The 25,679-nt window shown below is 35.9% G+C and overlaps 1 protein-coding gene across 2 annotated transcripts in view; it reads left to right on the top strand.

The window, feature by feature from the left end:
• Positions 1-25,679, top strand: part of SPOCK3 (SPARC (osteonectin), cwcv and kazal like domains proteoglycan 3) — a 167,321-nt gene that overhangs the window by 49,023 nt on the left and 92,619 nt on the right. The window contains exons 3-4 of one of the 2 annotated variants that reach the window (XM_040065473.1): positions 13,090-13,135; positions 24,967-25,081. The exons of the other annotated variant lie outside the window; for it this stretch is intronic. Of the exons in view, the coding sequence (XP_039921407.1) occupies positions 13,090-13,135; positions 24,967-25,081 (161 nt within the window). The remainder of the gene's footprint in view (positions 1-13,089; positions 13,136-24,966; positions 25,082-25,679) is intronic. 2 annotated transcript variants of the gene reach the window in all.

The raw sequence follows: 25,679 nt of genomic DNA, 5'->3' as shown, positions 1-25,679 counted from the left end.
GTTTTATGGTGGATCAGGGTTTTTTAAATTGTTGTTAGCACTGTATCTGCTGCATTGAGCTGTCATTCTCTGTAAGCAGAGCTGTTTTTACTGCCAAAGTGCTTCTGGTTTTCGTTGCTGTACTCTTGCAGTCTGCTTGATAGCTGCAAAACCTGTGCTCTTTACACAACAAATTGGAATCAAATATTAATGTCAACATTTCAAGGAAATGTCAGGCAAAGAGGACATGCAGACAGAAAGTCTGATTCTCCTTCCACTTACATAGGGTACTTCTTTCAGAATCAACATGGAGTTAAATTAACAGCATAGTTATCCATGATGTTTTCTTTGTAATCATGTTTCCTTATTTGGAAATGGGAAGTCTCAGCTGTTTTTACTAGATCAGTCTTCCCTGTGCCAAGCTTTACTTGGGCAGGGAATCTACTGGCAGACACATATAGTACCTTGCTGAATTTAACATGCCACTTTAATAAACTGTGTTTAGAAAAACACTTCATTTCTATAGCGACATCACTGTAATATGGAAAGAAGAGAATGTGTTTAATTGGTGATAAAAGTGTTATTTAATGTTGGTCTTTTAATAAGGCAGTTTATGCTACTTGGTTATTTCTTCATAAAGTAAGCTCTGAATACAGATGCTCTGTGTTAAACAAAACATAGGGGCAAGTAATTCCATGCTCTTCCAGCTACTAAAAGATCAGTAATTATTTTTTGTGTCAGGAGTTTAGGATAATATAAAAAATTCAACAATAGCCAGGCTGGATATGCTCAACAAATCATTATAATTAGTTGTATGTCAAAGTCTCTTTTCCTGTGTACTTTAAGTATGACTTTTTTTTCTTCTTCTAGTGATTAAAGTAATGGTGAAGCCTGGTCCCAAGGTGAAAAAAATATTTGGAAAAGTCTTAATGGGTGTATGTGGATTTTGGGTCAAGTCTGTGGGGAAATATTCCTGAAATCTAGGCTTAGAAACTTGATATAGTAAAATGGAAAATGAGGCAAGATGATTTTCAGCTCTACTTTTTTTTTTTTTTTAACCACATAAGGCTATGGAGGTTCTTACAGGAATGTAGTCTGGGGTTTAGAGGTACTATAAAAAGAACATTTAAATTGATCTTCTATAATTTTATCTCAGATTAGCCTTTTAACAAAGTGTCATTAAAGTACTATAGAAAATTTCTGAACAGAAAAGACAATACCTTTTTGTGAGAAGGAGTAGAGAGTTCTGTGTTTTGACATCCTTAGTATAGAGCACTGCATCAGGGCTTAACTCTGAAACCAAAAGTGAAAGGAAGATAGGAAGAGGCTGAAGTTCAAAAATTGCCTTCTATTTGGAAAGATCCCCAAATAAATTGCACTGTATGTTGTACAAATGATTAACATTTTGGCAACATTGAAATTAATCTCATTTTGCAGCAGGATACAGCAGATATTTAGTGCTCAGTGATACAATTCTATTTTAAGGCAAATTGAAGACTCACTGTTCTTGAAGCACAGGGAAAACTCAAGAATGCCAAATGCAATTTCCTAATTGGATACCAAAAGGCTCATCTTCCTTTTCAAGAGGTGTGTGTGCACACGTGCACATGTGTGAGGAGTAGTGTCACTTGTAATTGCAGCTGCTAAGAATTTAGCCTAAGTAAAATAGTCAAGTCTTGGGTTTTAAGTCCCTCAGAAGTAAAAAATCTTCTAACAGCATAGTCCTTTCTAATACACTGCTCCTCTGTGAGTTCAGCGTGGACTTGGTGTGTCATGTACTGAATCATCAGCAGGGTTTCCTGCAGCCAGTGGGATTATCCTTTGTCACTCAACCTGGCAAGGTCCAAATCTGCTAGGTGTGAGATTAAAGTCTGTAGTAACCTGACATGAGACCTGAGGGACTGAGATAACAGAATGCTCTTGTAGGTGGGAAAGGAGAGCAATGCTAGGGGTGTGCAGTAAGGTTGTGAAAGTAGCATGATATAATTTCTTTGACTGTTAAATAATAATTTGTCTTGGTCGTAGTATTTTATTGTAATAGTTCACAGATACTTGGTATTGGCAGTTGGCAGTTAATATCCAAACATTGTGATAAACATAGCTTTGTGATTTTGATGTGTGCAAACTAGTCCTTTAGTCAAATCAGTGAATGGGAATTAGCATTCAAACATTTACCTTGTCTGAAAATATTTCTGCGGATGTCCTTGAGATCTGGAGAAGCCCTAAGAAGACTGAAATAAGCAAAATGTAGCTTTTAAAGAAAAAAACAGTGGAAATTTTTAAGAAAAAAAATGAAAAGATAAAGACTAAAAGTAAAGAGTAGGTGATTAGTTAATGAAATTTAGAAACTATGACAGAGTCCGTTAGGGTGCATTGTGAGATGCTGCTGCAGCAGGAATACCAGCCGATAGACTTTTTCTTTCAAAAGTTTCTAGTCTTAAATTTACGGCAGTTCTGTCTTCATCAGTTTCCAACACAGGTGATGGGAGTTTCTTTGCTCATGCTTGGTCTTTCCTGACATTTCTTAGCGTAGAACTTTACCCTGTCCTGTTTTGTGTTCAGGATGTCTGCTGTCAGAGGATCTATACCAATGTTCTGGAAATCATTTAGCAATGGGCTGCTTCTTTATCCTCATTTTGCTCTTCTGTGAGGGATGCATTGCAGGGCATCTTACAGCACCACATGCTGAGGTTGACTGGAGATTTCTGTATAAAGCAGGAGCTTCATAGTATAGTGCATATGAAAACATATTTCAGAATAATGCATCACTAAGATCTACAAGAACTGGGTCAATTACTTTGAATTAAATTTAAGTTGCATGTAAGAATAATTCCTTCAAGAAATTCAGCGCTTGGTGATATACTTGTTCATTATCCTGTGTGGATTTATTAAGTGAATAATGCTGGTAATTTCTAAACTTCCATTTGAGGGTAAAATCCTGTAGATTCCTTTACTGATCTTTTGAATGCTTTTATTCATTCTTGAGGCTTCATCAGTAAAACTTACTGCTTTAGGGTCTGATAAGTAATATTGTCTTATGGAGTCCTGCATATTGAATTGTTCTTTTTCCGCTGTTATTTACCATGAGAATGAAGCCAATCTTTGATCTTAACAAAAAATGACTAATGGCTTTATTTGCTTTAGAACCAATGGAAGATAGTCATTTTGGAGGAGAATCGTTCTTCAGTAATTTTCCTGAGGAATACTATTCTGACGCAGCAGATTTGACAGATAACATTAAGTGATTAAAAACAGTCAAAAAAACCTCACGCGGTACCAAAGTGTGGTTTTGTACATATTGTCACCTCAGCGCAATAAAGATGCTAATCGTGATGTTAAGGGTAGTATCTCTATATATATTTAGGAGAAAGAGAAACCCTCATTTTGTTTTCCTTGCTTGCTGAGCTAAGATGTATGTAAATAGCAGATGATGTCTGGTACATTTACATGCCTAAGAGAAGTGCACTGTTGGAGCTGACTTAGAGAAACTTCTTTAGAACTATTCCCAAACATTTGGACTAAAACTAAGGCTAGATCAGCTTCTCTGAAAAATGAACAGTAGGGCAAAGCAAACGTGTCACATACAGATTTCCTGCTATATCTTGGAGTGTTTACAGGGGAAACTGAACCAGTCTGAACCCTTTTTGCTGCTGCTGCCCCTGCAGTTAGTGAGCCTACAGCTGCAGTTTGAAAGACAGAGGAAGGCCACTGTGTCTCAGCTATTTTATGGTTTCTGTAGATGTACAGTAAGTATGGTGTTCTGACTCATGTTTCTCTGTAACATATCCTGATTTTCTTGGTATTTTAGGAAAGTTAATATCTAATAAAATAGTTTTAATGCATGTTAAAGAATTAGGATACAGAGTATCCTAGGTAGTATTTGCTTCATGTGAGAGTTTCTTACGTGTTTACATGTTCTTCACCACACATGGTTAAGATATTGAAACAACCTTAACTCTCCATAACACAGGCATAGTGGCTGTAAACAAAACATCCGTGATTTCTTTAAAATTAATTTACTTTTATTTGAGACTCTTAAACTTCGCTGTCAGTAGGATTCAGCCTAAACTTCTTGTTTTGTTCCTCCCCTGGTATCAGCATCATGCATTTTATTTGAAATTGTTGCAACTCTCTTGCATTAACTTAGCACAGCTTTTGTCAAGGAAGGAAGTAATTGGAATGTGCAGTGTTGTCAGCATTTTTGTTATTTAGTACTTGCAGATACAAAAATAAAAATGTCACAAGACATTGTTTCTTTGGGGATGAGGAAAAAACACTTAAATTGTGGACATGTTAGAACTAGTGTTTGAAAAATTGGAACATTAGAAAGCTTCTCAAGACAGCAGCCTCTCTTTATCTGAGAAATATTGTAGTGTCATAATAATCTCCACTAATATAAATAGATCTTTTTTTGGAAAGGAAGTATCTGATTAGGCGAAGTTCAGAACAGGTAAGTAATATTGTATTTTTAGACTTAAATTTCACTTTAAATATAGGTTGAATGAGCAGAAATCTTATAATGTCTTCCTACAAAGACTGGCATGTTTTTGAAAAGAAGTTGTAGTGGTGAAGTACATATCATATGGAGATAAACTAAAGCCTAAATTTCTTCTTAAGCACATGGGATATTTGGCTTGCAAATAGTTTTCTAAGAAATGACCCTGACTTGGTTCTATTTAAACAATGACTAAGATATGCCACTGAAATCCCTTTCATGTGTAGAGTAACTATTTTTTTTCCAGTAAGACAGCTGATCTTTTCCAAATATATCTAATAATTAAGCCCAATTCAGAAATATATTTTTTGCTGAAATACGTATTTTCCCAAATCACATGATATAATACCAGTACTGTATTAAATCACATATCACCCTGAAATCTCTGTGTGCTTCTTCTGTCTTTTTCTTCAGTGTGCTAAATTTGTAATTTTATAATGTTGGCAAGAAGTGTGGGAATTTCTTTGTATCCTACCAATCCTACCCAAAAGGGATGACTGAGTTACTTAAAATATTGTTCTTTTTTCTTACCAACCTTATTTTCTCGTGTCTGTATACTTGTTCTCTTACTGATGTTAAACTGCATGACATCTTATTTAAATTCCTTAATTGTAGATGCCAATTGATTTCTTAGTATCTGTGTAGCAGTCTTGAACTGAGCCCAGTAATTTTAACTGCTTCCCTCTATTAAGTTGCAAACATTATATACGTGTGGTTTTCCTTCCATCCCATTTTCCATTGACATCATCTGTTCATACTTGCTTTGTAATGACAGTAACACTGTAATTCCTTTCTCATAATATTTTGTATTACTTAATTTCTTCAATTTTGGACTGTTTTCACACTAGGGTGTCCTTTGTCTCCATGGCAATGAGAGGTAGACTAGAACATTGTTCTGAGCCTTAGCGTGAGATTTTTTTTTTTTTTTTTTTCCTCCTCTGCTGGGAGAAACATACCAAAATTCTGTCCATGCAACTGGCATGATATGGTAGATCTCATGATTATCTTTGTGATTGATACCTCATGATTTTCTCCAGGCTGAAAAACAAACAAGCAAACAAAAGCAATGTCAATGAAATTATAGTATCTGTTTCGTAAGTGATTCCAGGTTTTTATCCCTGACATGCTAAAAATAAATTTTCACCTTTCTGAATGAAAATTGATGAGTAGCCCTTTTTTCTCCCCTCTTGCTGTGGTCAGATATGGTTGAAAAAATGTTTTCCAAAAACTGCGTAAGAGCAAAGGCCTTTTCATATCCTTTCTTAGACTTTAGTAGACTTTTAAAACCAAGGTTGTTACTGTCCTTGTGCCCTCCGTGTGTCCTTCACATCTTATAGGACTTCTGTCCTGGATATGATGCAAGTTTTTATTGCTGCATTATTAAAAAAAAGGCGGGTGGAGGGAGAGAGAAGGGTTTGAAAAGACAAATGACGTGAGCTCCTGTCATTTGTGAAATAGTGCAGGATTTGATACAGAAGGTGCACCACACCCCCCATTGTCTCCTTGTGCACAGAACTGGTCCTTCATTGTGCAAGGCTCTCTGACTGATCAAGTGCCCTCGGTGTGTCTTTGCACTGAGTATTTATTTCTTAGCTTTTACTTTTTAAGATGTTAGCTGTTTCTTGCAGTTTCCAGAGATCTCCTTTATGCAGTTCACCATTCTCTTTTTTTACAGTTACAAACCATAGCCTCACAATCACGTTGTCCATTCTCTTTCAACTTACAAAGGTAATTTCCCTCCAGCCCCACATATGTGATCTGAGCTCCCTGTATAGTCTGGTGCTGTGTTGTCGCTCTTGGCTGTCTGTGGAACTGTATGCGGAGGATCAGGGAGTAATTTTTGCCCTTGTTGCCTTGAGCTGGTGCATTAGTGAAGTGGCACCTGAGGAAATGGAACAGCAACTGGCATACGAAATGCCTGAGCAGGCATATAAAAGTCCCATTGATAGTTTTTTACCTCACAAGTCATCGGTTTTCATTTTTTTTTCTCCTGTTGTCCAGCAAATGTATTTTAAGGCCTTCTTCACAAGCTGAATCTTGATAGGAGCATGACCAGAACTTCTTGTATTTGTAGTGAAAAGATGGCTCATTATTTCTTTTATTCATGATGAGAAATACGAAATGCACTTTTAAAGAAACAATGTTTTAAATTTTACTGGTATTTAGAGCCTACAGTGCTTTTGCTTTGATATGAATTTCTTCCTTTTCAAAATGTTTTTCAATATTTTCTCTGTATTTCTGAATATATGCTTTAGTGAGCATTTGCTACTTCTTGACAAGGGATCTAAAATACTGTGCTATTCAAACTTGCTGTTAATAATGCTGCTAGTACCAAATGGACAGCATCCACGGGAATGCTAATGAACGGGAGCTGTGCAGCAGAGAGGGCTGAAAAGCGATGGCTCCTAGCCCAGCTTCATCAATGGTACTAGAAACACGAGGCAGAGGAAGGGAGCGGGATAAACATTAAACGTGGGCAGCTGAGTGCCAGAGTCACTGGAAGCAGCTATTGAGTCTAATTGTGCTTTGCCAGCCCCATGAATTCAGGCCTCAGGGGTGGCGCGGCCCGGGAGCTGGAGCCGCGGAGGAAGCTGACAGCAGCCTCCCTGGAGGCTGGCACTGGGCAGCAAAGCAGCGCCCTTTCGCTGCCTGCCGGACAAGCTGCAAAGGGGCTTTGCAGCAAGGCTCTGCCCTGCTCTCTGCCAGAGCAAGGATGATTATATTACCTCTGGGGTGGTTCATTATTTTAGAGTTTTTCTCACGTTGGTTCTTTGAGTTACAAAACTGGTATCTTGACTCCTTGATTCTCAGAGGTATTGATGCGACGGGCCACTGCCTTTATCTGTATCTGAGTACTTTGAACACTGAACTCCTGGTGGCTTTAGCTAAACTTAGTATGTTTCTGATGGGAGACTTAGTCTGCAGTCAAAGCTGGCAGAAGTCACCATTTTGCCAGCCTGTAAAGATTTCCTAAGTGCAATAAACGTGTGTTTTGTTTTGTTGTTTTGTTTTGTGTTTTTTTTTTTTTTTTTTTTTTTAAATGGATTCATTGAAGAAGGGTTCCTGTGACCTGTTATGGGAAGCATAACAGGTATTTCAGTAGGTGAGAAAAGGGAGGGCCTGTTGAGAAAAAAGTACTATATAGCACAAAAAATGTGCTAGATACAGCAGTCCCTGCCCTCCTGGAACTAGTTCTGTTCCTAGTTCTACTGCAGGCTTGTAGCTATATAACATCACATAAGCTTATTGAATGCATCTGGGACAATTAGTAAAAAATGTGCTAAGGAGCACATGGTCAATCCTGGCTTCTTGCCTTCACAGGTGTTCTGAGATATGTGACATGCTGTGATAGTCAATAGGCTTCTGGGGAGAGTAGTGTCTGCCTTATTCCCATGTGTGCACTATCCTGCATTTAACGGGCTAAACTAACACTCCACATTTGTACAGCAGAGTGCTCACACGGCTTATGATAGATCAGATGTCTGTGCATGTCAGCGGAGATGAAAACCAGCATCTGATAGGCAAGTGAGTATCCACATGCTGCTGAACAGCATGCCTGCATCCTGGATGTGAATTCCAGACTGGCTCAGCTTGCAGGCTGAGGAATTTTCCAGTATATAAGCATAATGTATTTTCCTGGTGCAACCTATTGTTCCTCAGTTATGGTTTATGTTTTGGGGTAGTACTCTCATTAGATGTGTCTATCATAGTTCCTCTGTGTATGCTGTCTGTGGCCCCCATTTGTTTAAGGAAACTACAGTATTAGGACTGGTGGATTTTCCATATGATGGCAGCTTTGTTGTTGTCTCATCCTTTTGTTCCTGTAACAGTTCTGCATATGACCAACAATTTAAGGCTTTGTAGGATAATGAGTCTCACTGACATTAGACCAAAGACCCTGGAACACAATACAAGCAGAAAAAAAAAAGAAAAAATCTGCACACGTTTCATGCTTTCTTTTTCCAGCACTGGAAAGAGGTTGGTGCAGAGGTATCAGATGACAACCCTACCCCAGCTCTTTCAGTGAGACTTAGGATACAAATGTATGTTACAGAGGCCCTGGGGATGTTTGGGGCAGGTGAGCCAGATCCTCTGCTATTGGTCTGGTGCAAAGATGTGAGGGGGATGTACTTGGTGAGCTCAAGTTTGCTGCAGAAGTGAGCTTGAGGCAAGGGGAGAGCTGCAATGTGGGACAGTTGGCTGAACTGAGTTGGCTTGTTGAAGGGGAGTCTGAAAATAGCATAGTGCCAAATAGCAAAGACCCAGCCTAAAAGAGGTAAAGAGCCTTCGTGTCAGATGAGAAGCAGATGTGTGTACTTGAGATGCAGATAGAAGAATTGAAATGGAAAGTCCATTAAGAGCTCCTTGAAACTGAACGAGTGAAATACTCAATAGGAAAACAGCTAATGGCACTGAGGAAAAAAAATTAATATTGTAGGTTTTAAGTTTTTTAGGGAGCATGTGCAGCCAGAAAAACTTTTGCTTCTAAAATTGTCAAATGCAATTCCATGTCCCTCTACATATTGAAGTATGTAACTCTTCTTTGTTAAAAACAAACCAATCCCTCTGTAGTAATTGGGATGCCAGCAGTAAAATATATTTTTTGTATTATGGTAAGTCTTATAAAATCTGTGGGGAATTTTGTATAGGCAGAATTAAGTTCGCTGTTGAACAGTGTTCAGGAAATCTTGTCTTTCCTGCTTTGGTAACTGTTAGAAGTATTGTTTCTTGAAAAGTTATTATAAATGAAGCCTGAGATTAGGCAGTTGCCTATTAGGCTTCTTCTAAAAGTGGTAGTTTGTAAATCACATAGATTACAATATCTCTGTGCTGCAGCAGTGAAATTGTATTTCAATAAAATATAAAGATAATTATAAGTTCAGAAAACTGCTTCAATTTTAGTGGATTCTCTGTTACAAATCAACATTTATTTTAATACATTAGTTTTTATTGTATAGGCCGTACTAGAGCTAAAACGTTGAATACAAAACAAGGGCTGAGTTTTCTTCATCCAGTTTTTCAGGCCAACCTCGGTCTGAAAATATTTGTGAGGAAACTTCCTTCCTTGCCCGTGGACACCTGCTGTTTTCTGAGTCACTCATCAACCATGTATTACTATGTTCTTTAGAATATAGATTTCTGTTCAAGTGATGGCAGCGTCTACACAGAATGTTGCGGAGCAGAGATTGGTCAAATAATGTAACAAATGTGTTACAGAGGAAAGGAAAGTAATAGGATCATAGGTTCTGTGTCTATTGAAAGACGAAAACTTCTGCATGACTACAATGCCATATATGGTTAGGTTTTCTGTTGTATTTTTTTTCCCATGGAGTTTTTTTTCTCTTACCCTACTTAAATGTGTATTTTTTGAAAACTTAAGTAATAGCTCCTTTTTAACAGTGAGAGAATACATACAGAAGAATACTGAAGTCCAAAAAGAAGCAATAAAAATATTCAAGGCAGATATATATTTTTTGCTATTTTAAAATATATTTTCTGATTAAGCTGCTGTTTTGATTCTTTTTGTACAGTTGTCAGATTTTCAGATGGCATAGTTTTTTTTATATTAAGACCTTTTCTGGGAAAAAAAAAAAAATATTAGTCTCAAAGTACATATATAATTGTAGCATGAGCTTAAGTTCTTAGAAACACTTCATCACTATGACCCTGAATGAGCATAGTACTTAAACATGTATAATTTTAAGGCAGAGATATTAAGCTCATTGAAATCCATCATCCACGGCTATTAGAAGTGCTTTGTGTCTTTCAAAGAGGCACTTGAAAGAAATCCTGACATTTCACATAGTTTCAAGTAGAGCAATAAGGATGAATTTTCTGTTTAAAATGTATGAATACATTTAGCTGGAAAATGTTGAAAGTGTTGAAGTGGTATGGTTACAGTCACAAATGTGTGACTATTCTGCGAGCTTTTACAACTTGTCCCTTAACATGCTCAGGACAAAGGCAAAGAAACCACAAAAAAGGTTCAGAAAACTTAGGCTCTGTCTTGAGATCCTGACTTTTGCATTTTTGGATTGTTAAAGGATACTTTACCTAGAGATACTGTGATGCTACCCAGCCTTCACTGTAAACTGTGTATTCCTTCATTCTGTTTTTATATTAAAATTATGAAAATGAGGCTTTGTATGTTACGTAATGGTCTTGATTACATTTTGCAGAGGATATTGAACGTTACTGTAATGAAACGTGCTGACTGAAAATCAGGAAAGGTTTGAATGTAAGAGGAAGCCAGGTTCTTATGAAAAAGGTTTAACAGCTTCAGGAATATTTGTAAAATTGTAAAGCTATAATTTATTGAAGCAATTTCTTTACTTAATCTGACAATTGATTTACAATTTTAATTGTTTGTAGAGGCACATAGGGATTTTGTTTAACATATCCAGTAGTGGATTTATTTATTTATTTATTTATTTAAGAAGCAGCTGATTGGAAAAAATAATTCTTTAGGAAAATAAGTATGAGTGTATATGGTTTATGGGTGTTTATATTTTGGATTTAATATAGAAAATACCCTGCAAACCATTCAAGTCATACAGTTAAAAAGAACAAAGCCACAGGCGCAACTTATAAAGACAATAGAGGATGTAGGCATATTGGGGAGAATACAGAACAAAATAGTGTTGTGTTGTGTATAGATCTGCAATACTGCTGCGTCTTGAATGCTCTGCACAGTTCTAGTTGCCAAGAAAACAGGCTTGGAAAAGATTCACAGAAGGGTAACAAGAAAGGTACAGAGTTGCTTTGTAGACAGAAGCAAGTCAGCAAGACTTCTAGCAATGCCTGAGGGATGTTATATTTGGGATCTGTGAAGTTGTCTGGAGTATAGAGATGAACAAGAATTGATTTATCTTCTGGATGGTTTGAGGCCAACTTGAGAACATGTAATTTATACAAGCCCCACTTGTACAGTCTTCCTTAAGCAAAATGCAGGATGCTTTGCCTTATAGGGGATATTTGTCATCCTCAAGATGACTTCTCTTTTGTTCTAATAACTTTATGTTCTAGATACTCTAATTTTTCACCATTTTAATAATAACAACCCAATTTTCTGCATGGGCTCAATCAAATATTGTTGATTTTTAGTAGACATAGAATCTGCCACTTTGATGTTTTTCAAGATTTTAAGTTTTGCCTCTGTGGTGTCACTCCTGGAACAGCATTGCCTTCCAGCTGGTTCAAACCTGTTCAGAACACCACTGTAGGAATAACATAGTGACTATTAGGAGGGATATTTGAAAAATACTATCATAGTTGTAATTTCTGCTTACTTCTTGTGTGATTAAAAAAAAATGATGTGCCTGCATGTATTTTATTACTTTAAAAATGTAGTAATTAAAAAGGCAAACCACATATACTGATTTGTAGATTGTTAATCTGTGCAGCACCAGAGTAAAGGAATGGTTAAGTATTGGTACAGAAATACAGTTCTATTTTGCACTTTCAGATTCTGCTAATTTCTTTCTTTCTCTTTCAAAGCACAAATTTTCATAACATTTTTAATAATAAAACTTAATCAGTCAAATATGGTTTAAGCTTTTAGACTTTTTTTTTCTTTTGGGGTAAAAACCAAACAAGTGTTTTGTATTTGCAAAGAGGTATTTGATGCGTGATCATTTTTAACTTCTGACTGTTTGGCTTTGACAACTGTAGGAGGTTTACATTTTCTAAGTAGTTAAAACTTGCATAAATTGATGTTTTTTTTCAATGATCTTTTAGCAAGTGGAATGGAACTGCTTGATTTGACAGTACATTCACTGTGTTTTGTTAAGTTTAATTTATGCAGATTTTAAAATGTTTGGTACAGTCTTTTAAATATTTTGTTCTAGGGAATAGCTAGTTGGATTAAGACATAATAATAAATAAAATCAGCCAGTTTTCTGTGACACCTGTTATCTGAGATGTGCCGATCAATCTATTGTCTTGGCTATGAATTTGTTATCAAATTTCTCATTATCTTGAAAGCAATTTATTTAATGAAAGTTTTTCCTTCTTGGAATTGAAGCCTAATACAGCTGATGACATAATTAGGAAGATACTTTATGTTTATAAAGATGATTCATAGAAAATAGAGCTTACTAGACTGACTAAATAAAAGATCTTACGCATGCAGTTAAAACTGCATAGCAAATTATTTTTCTAAAAATCACATATTGTTTAAAATAGCTGCATTTTATTGATGATGACTTTGAAGCTTTTGAAAAATCATGCATTGAAAATATTGAAAAGTTTTTCAATACCTTTGAAGTTAAAGTACAGGAAAACTACCATAACATTTTAAAAACAATGTTAGAAACATTACCTATGTGAGTACTGTGAGTAAGACATTTTCTGTTTTTAAAGCTAGTTACATTTTTGAGTAGCATTTTTACTTTGAGTCATGCAAATGCCCTCTGAATTACACTGTTTTATTCTGTGTAAATAATTTGTCCAATTATGATAACTGTAATCTTTTTCTCTCCTTTTTTTATTTTGTTTTGCTGCTTGCCTTTTCTAGGAAGTAGAGGTTGGTATGCTTCTTCTGTCTTTTATGAAACTGTGAGCTTTCCATGGATTCCTTATGCTTTGCTAAACTTAGGTTGTTTCTCCCCCTCCAGGATGATTATTTTCGTACGTGGAGTCCGGGTAAACCATTTGATCAAGGTAAGATTCTGTTCCTAGGCACTTGTGTGGGATTGTATTTGTATAATTGTAGTAATAATTTAAGTAATTGTATTTGTGCTCCTCTTATAGAATACTTGCAGAATTCTGTTAATTTGTCTTCAAATAATTGATTCATAGAGGACTAGAAATTCAGGCTAATCATTGATTTATGATTGTGATTTTTTCAAACATTTATTGATTAGAGAAAGAGATGGGAGCATTTTTTGCTCCAAAGTACTTTAAAGTTTCCCTTGGAAAAACATGAGGTTTGGAAGGTTTTGTTTTATTTGTATATTTAAGTTAAGAACTCAGGCCTTTTCAGTAGGATATCTGACAAAAAACAGGCATGCAGTCTAATATGTGTCTTTTGCAGTCAAGAAAAAAAATTATTAAGGTTTTGAATGTTTCTTTATATCCGTCGGATAAAAGATGATCTAGAAAACCAATTTTGGGTGTCTGTCATGTTCAAGTGATCTGTCTTGAGGCAAAATGCATCTGGAGCTTTGGGAATGTTGCAGTACAACAGTTTTAGGCTGAGAGTACTATGAGCAAATGCAGCAAATATTCCCATTACACATTCCCTCCCCAGGCATTGGAACTTAATATTTACTGTCAGTATAATCCCTCTCATGTATTTTGTTTCAAAGTGTATTGCTGCCATTTTAAAACTGCTGAGAATCTTGATCCTTTTTTTAATTGCTCTGAGAAATGCTTCAGGGGCTTTGTCTTTTTGGATAGCAGCAGTGGCATAAATGCAATGAAGAAATGATGCAGGGACTCGTAAACAACAGATCAAGATAAAAGTATGTTGCAAAGATCGTGTTTATTCAATTTGGAGAACTTTCTCCACGGTGGATACTGACTTGTGAGGGATATTTTTTTTTTGTAATACTAGAAAGATTCATGGTTCAAGGAATTGAACCTGTTGTGCATATTATAAAAACAATGAGTCTTATTAAATTTAAACCTTTCTGTCCCTAAAGGGGCCTGCATGAAAGCTTGTGAGAAGGGACTTTTTACAAGGACATGTGATAGGAAAAGAGGCAGTAGCCTTAAGCAGGAGGAAGCTAGGTTTAAATTCAATATAAGGAAGAAAATCTTTACTATAAGATGGGGTGAGGCACTGGAACAAGTTGCCCGTAGAGACTGTGAACTTCCCATCCCTGGAGCTGTTGGAGACTAGGCTGGACGGGGCTTTGAGTAACATGGTCTAGTGGAAGGTTCACTGCCAGCAGTGAGCAGGGGCACTGGAACTAGATGATATTTAGGATCCCGTCCAACCTTAACTATTTCATGATTTTATGAATAGCGTTTTAATTAATTCTTCCGTACTTCGGCACATTTTGAAAGGCCTTCTTATGTTAATAGTTTAAAGTATGTCTGCTCATGTAGACAGATCTGTGTAATTCTGTTGTATTAATAAGAGTTCCTATATGGAAATACATGTCCTGGCATACTAGGAGGGTAGCCCTTACTGTGAAAATGTGTAATGGTATTTATTCCTGGGTTGCAAGATCTGTTTTAAAAGGTGTAAGAACACTACAATTTGCATTGCAATCCACCAACACCATTTCTTAAAGCAACATCTGACATTTGTTTGAAAATAAGAACTTGTTCTCATTGAACTCTTGTTTGCTTATATCCTTATAAGGTAGAACAAGCATATTAAAATATTTTGAATGTATATTTTATATGTGTGTGTATGTGTATACACCCCTGAATGTTTTTGTTTTTCTATAAATACTACTACGTAACTTGTTAATGAACAATAATGTGGGGCAGGTATTACTGTTGGAATAAATCTGAGTGTTCTATTAGGATATTTAGTTACTGCTAAAAGGCAGGTTTTGCTCTTTCAGTGGTTTTAGAAATAAAGTAGAATGTTTTGTGTTTCAAAATTGATTACTTTAGTAGCTTTATCAATGTTTTATCAATGCTTACTCAAATTAACTTCCCCATATACACACAATATTTTCTGACACATTTTCTTCATGCACCACTTTTGCACTTTAGATCAGATGAAAATATACAGAATGCTTTTGGTTCAATTTATTTTTAGACTACACATGGTAGCAGAGCTTGGAGGGTGTAACTATTGAATGAAATTGCATACACAAAGATGCTGGTGTAATTTTGTAAAGTGAAAAGGATGTTTTCCTTTGCTCAATAGAAATACATTGGAGGAAAAGTGAAAAAAAAATAGTGTGACATTTCTGTAGAGGTTGAAAACCCTGAAGGTATAGTTGGTTTGTAGATGTATTTATAAAATTTCTTACAGACCATTCCGTTCAATTGTTTTTGGCTTTTGTAGTATCAGGTTATATTAGATGTCTGTTTACAGCAGGAATTTTGTAGATACTGTCATACAACTAAACCAGATTTTGAAACTATTTCACTTATATTAGTTTAATGTTTGCCTTTTAGCTCTGTGTATTTCATCTACCTAGTTCTGTAATAATTTGAGTAACTAAGGATATCCCAATATATGCAAACACATCTCAATATTTTGCAAATACATTTCTGTACAGTGAACTGAAATAATTCAGAATCATATTCAGTAAAATAATTTGATTCACTCATTTGCAAGCCCTGGGAAGTCATAAAGGAGTTTAATGAAGATCCATTAGTTGAAGACTGAAAACAGTCATGTAGAATTAACTTTGCTGCATTTGATGTGTGCTCTCATGATCTAGTTTTTATAGTAAAACTATTGATTTAAATTTCTATTTTTTTAAACTAGAAATATATACCCATCACTTTCAAGATAAATTGCAGTGCTTTACAATTAAAATCTATCACACAGCACTTTAAAATGTTGTCTCAGATAAAGAAATAATGGTATCTTTGTAGGAGGACACTATGAATTTCAAAAAGAGCAGGACTGAAAAGCTTTTTAAAATATTTCATGCTTATTTACTGTAAAGACTAAATTGTATTTAATCTGGTGAACAGTTTCCAGTTTCAGGTATTTCGGTATGTTTAGGAATCCTGTTCAATAATTAAGTACACTAAATCCTATGTTAAACAGATTTTCACTGCTTTATGATACTTTCAGCTAGCCCTTGCCTGGAAAGATCTCTTCTAGAAGTCTGAGGAACACTTTCATAGTTCTTTTTCTTAATTATCTGATGCTGTGCTTAAATTATTATTTTATTATTTCTCTTTTATAAATTTATTTATTGTGGTAACATCACAGAAGTGCCTTGTCCTGTACAATTCACACACTTGGCTCCTAACTCAGGTTCACTGGATAATACACATCTGCTTTTGTAGTTATGGCTTGCAAATTGTTTCAGTATTTTATCTTTGTGGGATCATCGAATGAATTCTAAATTTTATAGCTAATTTTAAAAGAGGCTGTAGGAAGGATTCTTATTGAAGCTACACTGAACCTATAAGAAGAGATTGTGCTTGCCTTCAGTAGCAGTCTAAGCCTTTACTCCTGCTGTCCTGACATCTTTTCTATATGCCCTGATGTTAGGTCTAGAGTCATCGTGTCGAGGATTATTAGAAGATAAAGTAAGATGTGTTTTTTTGTTTGTTTGTTTTTAACATGGCCAAATCCTGAATTCAGGTAGCTGTTGAGACCCACAAATAGTTATGTCAGGAAAGTGGAAATGTGTTGCAGGATGACAGTGACTGTCCAGAGTACAGCACCAGAGCTTCTCGAGCTGGCAGTGTGCTGAGAAAAGGGTGTGTGAAACTGTTTCTTGGCAGTTACAAACCTGCTAAAATTTAGTCCTGCAATCTCTCACTTCAGAAGTCCAGCTCCTCTCTGCTGTGCTGGTATGTCAGACAATGGTCAAGTCCATGAGCACTGCGTACCTGAAAATATTTTGGTGTGTACTAGGACTAATTATTCTTTGCAAGCTCATTTAAAGACCTAATTTGCTTATCCTTGCCACAGAAATTCAATATGAAGGCAAGTAAAGCAGCTAATAGAGAAAAGTATTAAGAATATGAAATTGGAAATAACATTAGTTTAATGGTGAGAGAAAAAGAAATAATTCAATAAGTCCCTTTAAAAGAACCAAAAAATAAGCAAAGACTGTAAAGATGAAAAAAGAGCTGTACTTGAATAGAAGAATGAAACATGAAATATTAGAAGTTTCCTTTTTGACCTGTTTCTTCTTGTATTTAAAAACCTGTTAATCTTTACAATTAGAAATACAAAAATTGTTAAGACATTCTTTACAGAATTTATTTTATGTGGAGGTTATAATTCAGTTTTACCACAACTGCATTTCCTGGTAATTTTTGACCAGGCTTCTTTCTGTTTTATTATATATCTAATATGAATAGTCTGCTGTATTCTGGTTTAACTGGTTTAAAAATTTTAAAAGCTGGAGTTGATTACTGTAAAATGAAATTATTATTAGGAATACATAATGAAATACAGAAATCAGAGTTCTCCAAAAACCAAAAATAGCATCATTAAGGTTGGAAAAGACCTATAAGGTCACCAAGTCCAACCTCTAATCTACCACTTCCAAGCCCACCACTAAACCACGTTGCTGAGTGCCACATCTACATATCTTTTAACTTCCTCCAGGGTCAGTGGCTCAGCTGCTTCCCTGGGCAGCCTGTTACAATGCTTGGCAACCCTTTTAGGAGAAAAAAAAAAATCCTGCTATCCAATCTAAAACTTCCGTGGTGCAACTTGAGACCATTTCCTTTCTGTCCTGTCACTTGTTAGCTGGGAGAAAAGACCAGCTCCCACCTCAATACAGTCTCCTTTCAGGGAGTTAGGATGATTAGGTCTCCTCCCCTGAGCTTCTTTTTGTCCAGGCCAAACAACCCCAGCTCCCTCAGATGTTCCTCCTCAGATCTGTGATCCAGACCCTTCCTCAGCTCTGTTGCCTCTCTCTGGACATACTCCAGCGCCTCAATGTAGGGAGTGCCCCAAAACTAAACACAGGGTTCGAGGTGCGGCTTCACCAGCGCTGTATCTTACAGCAGGTTGTTTAGGATGTTTTGCAAGAGTAATCATCTTGGCAAGTGAGACAATAGGTGAGAGAATTTTCAGGGGGATGCATTTCTGCTCTTACAGGTCTGCAGATCTTTCTTTGCCCTTGTTGCCCAGTTTGAAGAACCCAGAAGTCAGTTCTAACACAGCCAGCATGTCTCTAAATTATGATTTGGTGTATTTAGGAAAGGATAATATAATGCTTCACTGTTTGCTGGTGATATATCACTATTGTGAATGTTCAAGTAGTTTTAAGGTGTTACTTCTTTTATGCCAAATCAAGAAAGTGAACATTTTGATGTAAAAATAAAAAACAAAAGTGCTTTACTAAAGCTTTTGAAAACTTAAAAAGTATGCCAGGGAAGTGTGCACTTGCATTTCTCCTTGTCTTAGTGGGTTTGGATATCTTTGCAGAATATTTGAGAGTTTGTTATTATATATAGAAGAAACTCAATTTAATTGTCTTAATTTTGTTGTCACTTACACCAGTCTGAGCCCAAAATAACTACATTTTTCATCAATTTAAATAAACAGGACTATTTCTGAATTGTCACAGATAATAAGGTGGGCATTTGACTCTGACTACATGGAATTTCTCATTTACATCTCTTTTTTGAGCCTATGTGTAACCCATTCTCTTTTAAACTTTCAAGTAATACCCAAAAGACAAAACACAAAAAAAGGGGAATGTTTTTGAAGCAGAGATCATAGATATTTGTGAGGGGGAGAATTTCTTGTGATTTAGTCACTGCACAAGTGGTTTAAAAAGATGTGACTCAGTGAAGATGACTGTTTTAAAGGGAGTGGAGAAAGAATGAGTGAAGTCTTTTAAATTTTGAAAAAGAGATTAAGCTTTAGTGGATTTGTTCCAGAGGAAGAACAGAGACTGGCAGATTCAATTTTATATTTTTAGCACTTATTTTAACTTACATTATCAGTACCTAGAATACCAGGTACCATGTTATGAATCAGTGTAATGGCATTTTTGTGTCCTTTTTAGAAAAAAACTTTATTTGCAGCAGTGAGCAAAATGGAAATATGCAGTACTTTGTGTCAGAAGGTTATAACCAGTGTCAGATGGTTATAAATTGGTATTGGATATTTCTTTGTTTATCAGAACTTTCATGTAGAGTGACTACAACCATTGCAGGGCAGCTAGAAACTCAGTGCTGACGTCGCAGAGCTTAGTAATATAGAACATTCGGAACAGTGGTGCTTTTTTACAGAAGCCTGATAGAGACTTTACACAATTGTCCTTGAGTCACCAGAATGGAGGGTTCTGAGCACTCGTGAGAGGAGAGTTTCTGGGTAGAAACTACTTGCATACACATAGCCACCTTAATTATTGAAGCACTTGCTCACAAGTTAGAAACCAGACTAGGCAACCAATGACGTTCAGGGATTTGAATCTAAACTTCTAATTACTTCTTTGGCCACCTACAGAAAAAACCTCCACTCTAGCCTTCTTACTGAAGTTGGAGATTCATGTGTCTGGATGGAACTAGTGTTCAGGAAGATTCCCCCTGTGAGCATGCAGCTGTAGTTACCCATGCTGCTTTTTATGCTATATAGTGAATTTTACATGGTAAATATAGCCCCTGGGAAAAGAAACAAGAATTTGAGTTTCATTTTTTCAGAATGCTCTCATGAAATTATTGAGATAGGCTATTTCTTGCTTATTCTCTCATTTTTATTTATAAATTTCAGATTTCTAGCTGCACAATGATTCATTTTCAGGTTGAAGTTAAAAGGTGTTTTTTTTCTCAGTAGATATGTTACATAGTAAGATGAGCTTTTCTTGTTATGAATCTATAGCAATGTGGGTTCAAACCATCTGTGACTGAGGGGGGTCTATATGTGGACATGCAAATTTTGAATTCTGATCGCTGCAATTTAGGCAAAGTATAATCATTACCACTAGTAATTTTAATTAAACATTGATCTGGGCTCTCTGTTAGCTGACAATATCAACTGAGGGTTTGTGCGCTCTGCCTTGCTCTCCTCTTTACTGTTACTGAAAATAGTGGTGCTGGGATTCTGCAATTACCTAGACCCACAACACCTGTCAGTGAGAAATCCTGCTGTGGCAGGTGAGAAATTGTCATCTTTCAAAATGGAGAAGTAAAGATTCTCATGGTCTTCAGGTACCTTCAGGAATTGTGTGATTTATCACGGAGGCAATATGAGTCATTCCCTTCTACGGCTCTGTGTGCTTTGGGTTATAACCTAGGCATTGACCTGATTATTAATATTTTAGTTAAAACTTTCAGATAATTTATTTTTTCCCTGCATTGTCAAATAAGAAAACTTTGTACGCAGAAAAGTCAAGGCTTGCCTTTTAAAGTAATAGAATTAAATGACTCATCGGATGCACAAAGCATAGCTGCAGTTTTAGTAAATGGAAACAAAATATGTAGTTGCTTCTTATTTTGCCTATCAGAAATGAATCAGAAGATTGGAGGAACAAAATAGACCTTTAAGTCTGAAAACTTTGTCCTTAACCTTTTTTCACCTTTCATTTTACTTGGAGTGGATAGTAAGGAACATATTAGAATACATTCAAAAGATTGTGGAATAATGATAATTTGCTCTGGTTTCTGCCCCAGTACTACTATTAAGAATGTTCCTATGTTATGGCTTGCTAGTCTTTATTTCCTGTTATATTCCCTATAAAAATGATGTTTTGACTAATGTGAGTTTTTGAGAGTGCTAGCTGTAAATTAGCTTACAGAAAGGATGATGGGAAGCTTTTCTTAATTGCTTTCCCAAATTTGAATTATAAATAAATAGATCCATTAGTAATAATTGAATCAAGTTTTCTGATATTAATTGCTTCCTTACTATGTGAGAAGATCAAATCCATATAATCTCTGAAAGTCAGCAGAAGTTCCTAATAGTAGAGCAACTTACTTGTCATTTACAATATAAGTTCTCAGAGAAATAGTAGATGTTAAAAACATTTTATACTTTTGATATGCTTTTTGTGACAGTGATATTTTTCTGCTTGTTGAAATTTAGTTAACATGACATTTCGTGGTATTGTAGCCAGATAGATGGACAAACGTAAAGTAGGCATGCAGACAAATACCCTGTAGGCTATTTGTATAAAGTTTATACAAATATTGTATTAAGTGTATAGCTAGTAGTTTTCTGAATATTAGAAGCTGTGTAAAGCTGAACATTGTGAAGTTGTTAAAGCCAAGATCAGACCCGTGTCTTTAGAATCTGGTTGTATATGACATGGTAGGAAGTCAGCTGATACAGTAGTAAAGAGATGATTTCTGACAAGACTTACATAAATATATTTCTTATGTCTAGAGTCGCCTCTCTTTAATGCAAGCCTTTACCAATTTTCAATAACAGTATAATTTTGCTGTACAGTTGATGTTTTCCCTTCAATTGGGGGGGGGGGGGGAAGCCTCTAATTTTCATAAATGTGATGATATTTTAGTAAATATTAATTGGATAAAAACTTGGATTGATACTTGATACCTGTTTCATGTTGAAGACAATAGCTGTGAGGAATACATCAGTCCCACTGCGGGATTTTGATGCTTGTGATGATTTTGGTGTGAATATTGTACTTTTTCAAATCTGCTTATTTTGGCAGAATTGGAAAGAAACATGCAGTGTTGTGTGTGCAAGTCTGTATACTCTGATTGAGGTGGGGGAATGCCAGGAATGTTTTGTTAGGGATGGCTAGAAGATGGACTGAAGAAGTAAAGACTTAGTGGCATATATTTTGTGATATAAATGAGTTACATGCTTAGTGGAAATCTATGATACTTTTCCTGGTACAAATGTATGCATTTTCATAGTAGTTTATGATATTTAGGATGACCTCTTGTAGAGACCAGACATATAGTCAGATGTGTCCCTGTGTTGTAAGGGGACTACAGTTCTTCCCTGGCATGAAGAACTCCAGACCCCGGTTTTGAAAACTGTTTTTCTTGTGGTTTAGCCTTTATTTCTCATGGAAATTATTCATTTGTCAGTTCCAAGTATCAAATAAAACAGACTCGAAAGGGAAGCCATTTCCATGCTTTTGTAAATATCTAAATTTTTTTAGTCTTTTCAAAGCTGGCAAAAATCGCTAATGCAATCTGATGTGAATGCTATGTATTTTATAGTGTAGGATTGACTAGAGCATCTGATGTTCAGAGAGAAAAAAAGAGGAAAACTCATAGTGGTTTTCATGGTTTCTAGCAACATTTCTTTCTGTGTTCTTTCTTGTTTTATCCTCTGGCACGTTGTTAATCCAGGCAGAGATTGACCCTTCCATTAGTTCAATTTTTTGACTTCCAAAAATTTGTGGGGTTTTTATCACTTATTTATCTGATTTCTCCCTTGCTGTTTTAAAAAAATTGTTTCCAATGATATATATTCTTCTCTGACTTCTGCATCAGTAAAACTTAGTTCGGTAGCTAAGGAGGTTTCATGAAAAAGTACTGGGAAAGAGGGAGGCCATGTGTCACACGTAAGGCGAGGAAAAAACACTTCTGCAGGGAGCTCATAGCTGACAAGTTCAGCAGGTTGTGGAATGATAATGTAAGTTAGTGTCAGCGGCAAGACCTTGGGTGCTGAACATGCTTTTGAAAATAAAAGTGGTCTTGTGATTTTGGCACCCATGGCTCTGCTGGCTTACTCACCTTTCTTAGTGAGTATATAGCTCACATGAGGTGATCAAGGGTTACATACAGGGCATCATAACCACTGAGTCAGCTGTAAAAGATTGTATTACTTATATCAGTAAACACTGAAAATCCTGGTTTCCATTTGATACCCATCTTCATTTCAGGTTGTCACAAAGACAAAGTGGGGAAATTGCCATTTCTTTGTAAAGTTGTGTTCTGCCTGTAATGTTTTGCCAAAATGTAACATTGCCAAAACCATTTTTTATGGGTAGCTAAATTCGATGGAATTGTAAAAACATATCTTCAGAGTCCCAAGAACTTTAGAAATGAAGTAACTATTTCAGTGGGAATGGTTTCATGATCTCCCATGTTCATTGTATTTCCTGAATCCTGTTTCCTATTTAGTTTTAAACTCAGCATCCTTATATGATTCCAGATTTCTGTTACTTGTGTTTTTTTAAATTTTATTAACCTATTCTGTTTTACAGAAGAGTTATCTGAAAATAGACCATATTCCAGTATTGCTTCCTTAGTGTCTCCATCAGGGAACATTCTGGGAAAAGGTACTTAGACCAGTACCTTAAATGATTATTAGTAGCTGGCATTGCATTCTGCCTGACTTAAAGGAGAGAAAATACTTTAAATGGAGTCTAAAATCTGAAGTAAATTGGAGAAGGTTGTGCTTTCCTTAATTTTGACTCTGACTCTCTAACCCTAGTTCAGTCATTTTTTTTCTTGCAGTTGCTTCCCGTTTGTATAGAATTGTTATAATCAGATTTATTCTGGATTACTTGTGGTGGTTTAATGGCTAGTTTGCTATAGAAATAAAAATGTGTAGAAGAAGAATACATCTTTTCATATGTCTTTTGCTGAAATTAAGAAAATACGTTTTTGTTGTTGGCATTGAATTATTATTCCAGCACTTTTCTGCTTTGATGGTGATATGATGTATTTGTTTGCACAGCTGAATGTATTATAAAAGAAAACTGAAAAAGTCACTGCTCAGACTATATTTAATCATATTTAACACTTCAGCATCTTGCATCAGAACTGCAACTGATGATCAGCTGGATTCTTGTTTTCTGGGTACATGCATGGTTAGCAGGCCTGGGTTAGTATCCTCTGTCAGGTCACACAGAGATATGGTTAAGAGATTATCTTGATTGTGAAGAACAGGAGAAATTTCCTTCAGAAAATATATACACAAATATATGCTTTCGGGCCCGTGGTGTGATTGTTTGGAATGTCCTGTGCAGGGCCAAGAGCTGGACTTGATGGTCCTTGTGGGTCCCTTCCAACTCAGAATATTCTGTGATTCTGGGATATTTTATAAGCAGATGCAAGAAATGGGGAAGGAGCATTTCTCAAATATAACTGAATGCTGAACAGTAATATGCTAATGGGAAGAAGAACACAGGAAAACTGAATTCCAGTTGTTCATAGCTTTCTTGATTAAAAAAAGGATACCAACAGGGATAAAAAAAAATCAGTTTTGGAATACTTAGATTACTTGAAAGGATGCCATGGGGATTGGAGAAGGGAGAAGTTGGTTGTCTCTTGTGAGGGCTGAAATTGGCAGATGGTTTTCTGCATTATAGCCATGTAGGCACGGCTGCTTCAGAAAAATGCAAATTTAGTAGTAAGCAACAAACCCCATTATTTGGTTCTTCCAGTATTGTAGCCAGAAATCACTGTTCGTAGCTGGAATTGTACTTCAAAAATGACTATAGATAATGACTAAAAGACCTGCTAAAAAAAAAACAAAACAAAAAACAAACAACAAAGCAGAAACAGAAACCTAGAAGGAGGTAGAATTTGTTTAAAGATGGAGTCACATAAATCACTCACCAGCATATTTTAGTTTATTTTTCTTTTACTGGAATCTCATCTGAATAATAATTTCTCAGTAAATTCAGTGTCATTGTTCGCCGCTGAATGTAGAAGAGCAGGAACTCATTTGTGTTGTAGTTAGCACTAAAGGGAAACTGCTTTCAATGCCAGTACCATTATTTGGGGATGGCAGTCAGAGAGTGGTGATTGTTAAGAGAATATAGCAGGGAGTACTTAGCTACACAACAGCTGTATTTTTTTTTCCTGATTCCTTTCAGTCCAGTCCTGTACAGGCAGCAGGCCAGTCCCCTCCACATACTGGGTGGGTTTTATGTGAGGTGTTTCTCACCTTAATTTCATATTCTAGATAACTGTTAACAACTTTCTAAAACTATTTTCAGCTTTAGATCCGGCTAAAGATCCATGTTTGAAGATGAAATGTAGTCGCCATAAAGTCTGTGTTGCACAGGATCAACAAACTGCAGTTTGCATTAGTCACCGAAGGCTTACTCACAGGTAAATACTTCAAGAGATAATCCTGTAGACATTTTTGTAGTGTTCATGACTGACTTGTAAACTATAAATTATAATTAGTTTAATTACTTGACAACGTATGAGCAGAGTAGAAGTGGGTTTTAGAAGTCATTATGTATACACAGCTTGATTATAATGTTTACTATCTGATTTTTTTTTTAACTAGAAGGTATACATATTTAAATATTGCAAGCTGGTGGTACAAGTGCCCTTAGGGAAATACCCACTATGCCAGTACCAAATGAATAAAATTACTGTGATAGTATCCTACTGCTGTACATTACTTTGATAACATCGCTCCTTACGTGAAGCTACAGAACTCAAAACTGCCTGCTGAAGTGTAGGTAACAGCCTGATACAGTGTAAGTTGTTTGAGATTAGTGGGGGCTTTTTCCCCTCTTCTTTTTCTCCTGTTCATTTTTATTTTCTTTGCATGCTGGACTGGTTAAATGTAAGGAGAAAAGGAGAAAATACATAATAAATTCATGGGTTTTTGTGGCTTTATCTGAGGCAGAAATATGAATATGTAGGACCTGAACCATACACTTAATTGAGTCGTGAGTGATGTGTGCTGAGGAGA

Source organism: Hirundo rustica, chromosome 5 (assembly GCF_015227805.2).
Source record: "Hirundo rustica isolate bHirRus1 chromosome 5, bHirRus1.pri.v3, whole genome shotgun sequence".
Classification (NCBI taxonomy): Eukaryota; Metazoa; Chordata; class Aves; order Passeriformes; family Hirundinidae; genus Hirundo; species Hirundo rustica.
Note: the sequence above shows the minus strand (reverse complement) of the source record. Positions and strands in the feature narration are given on the sequence as shown.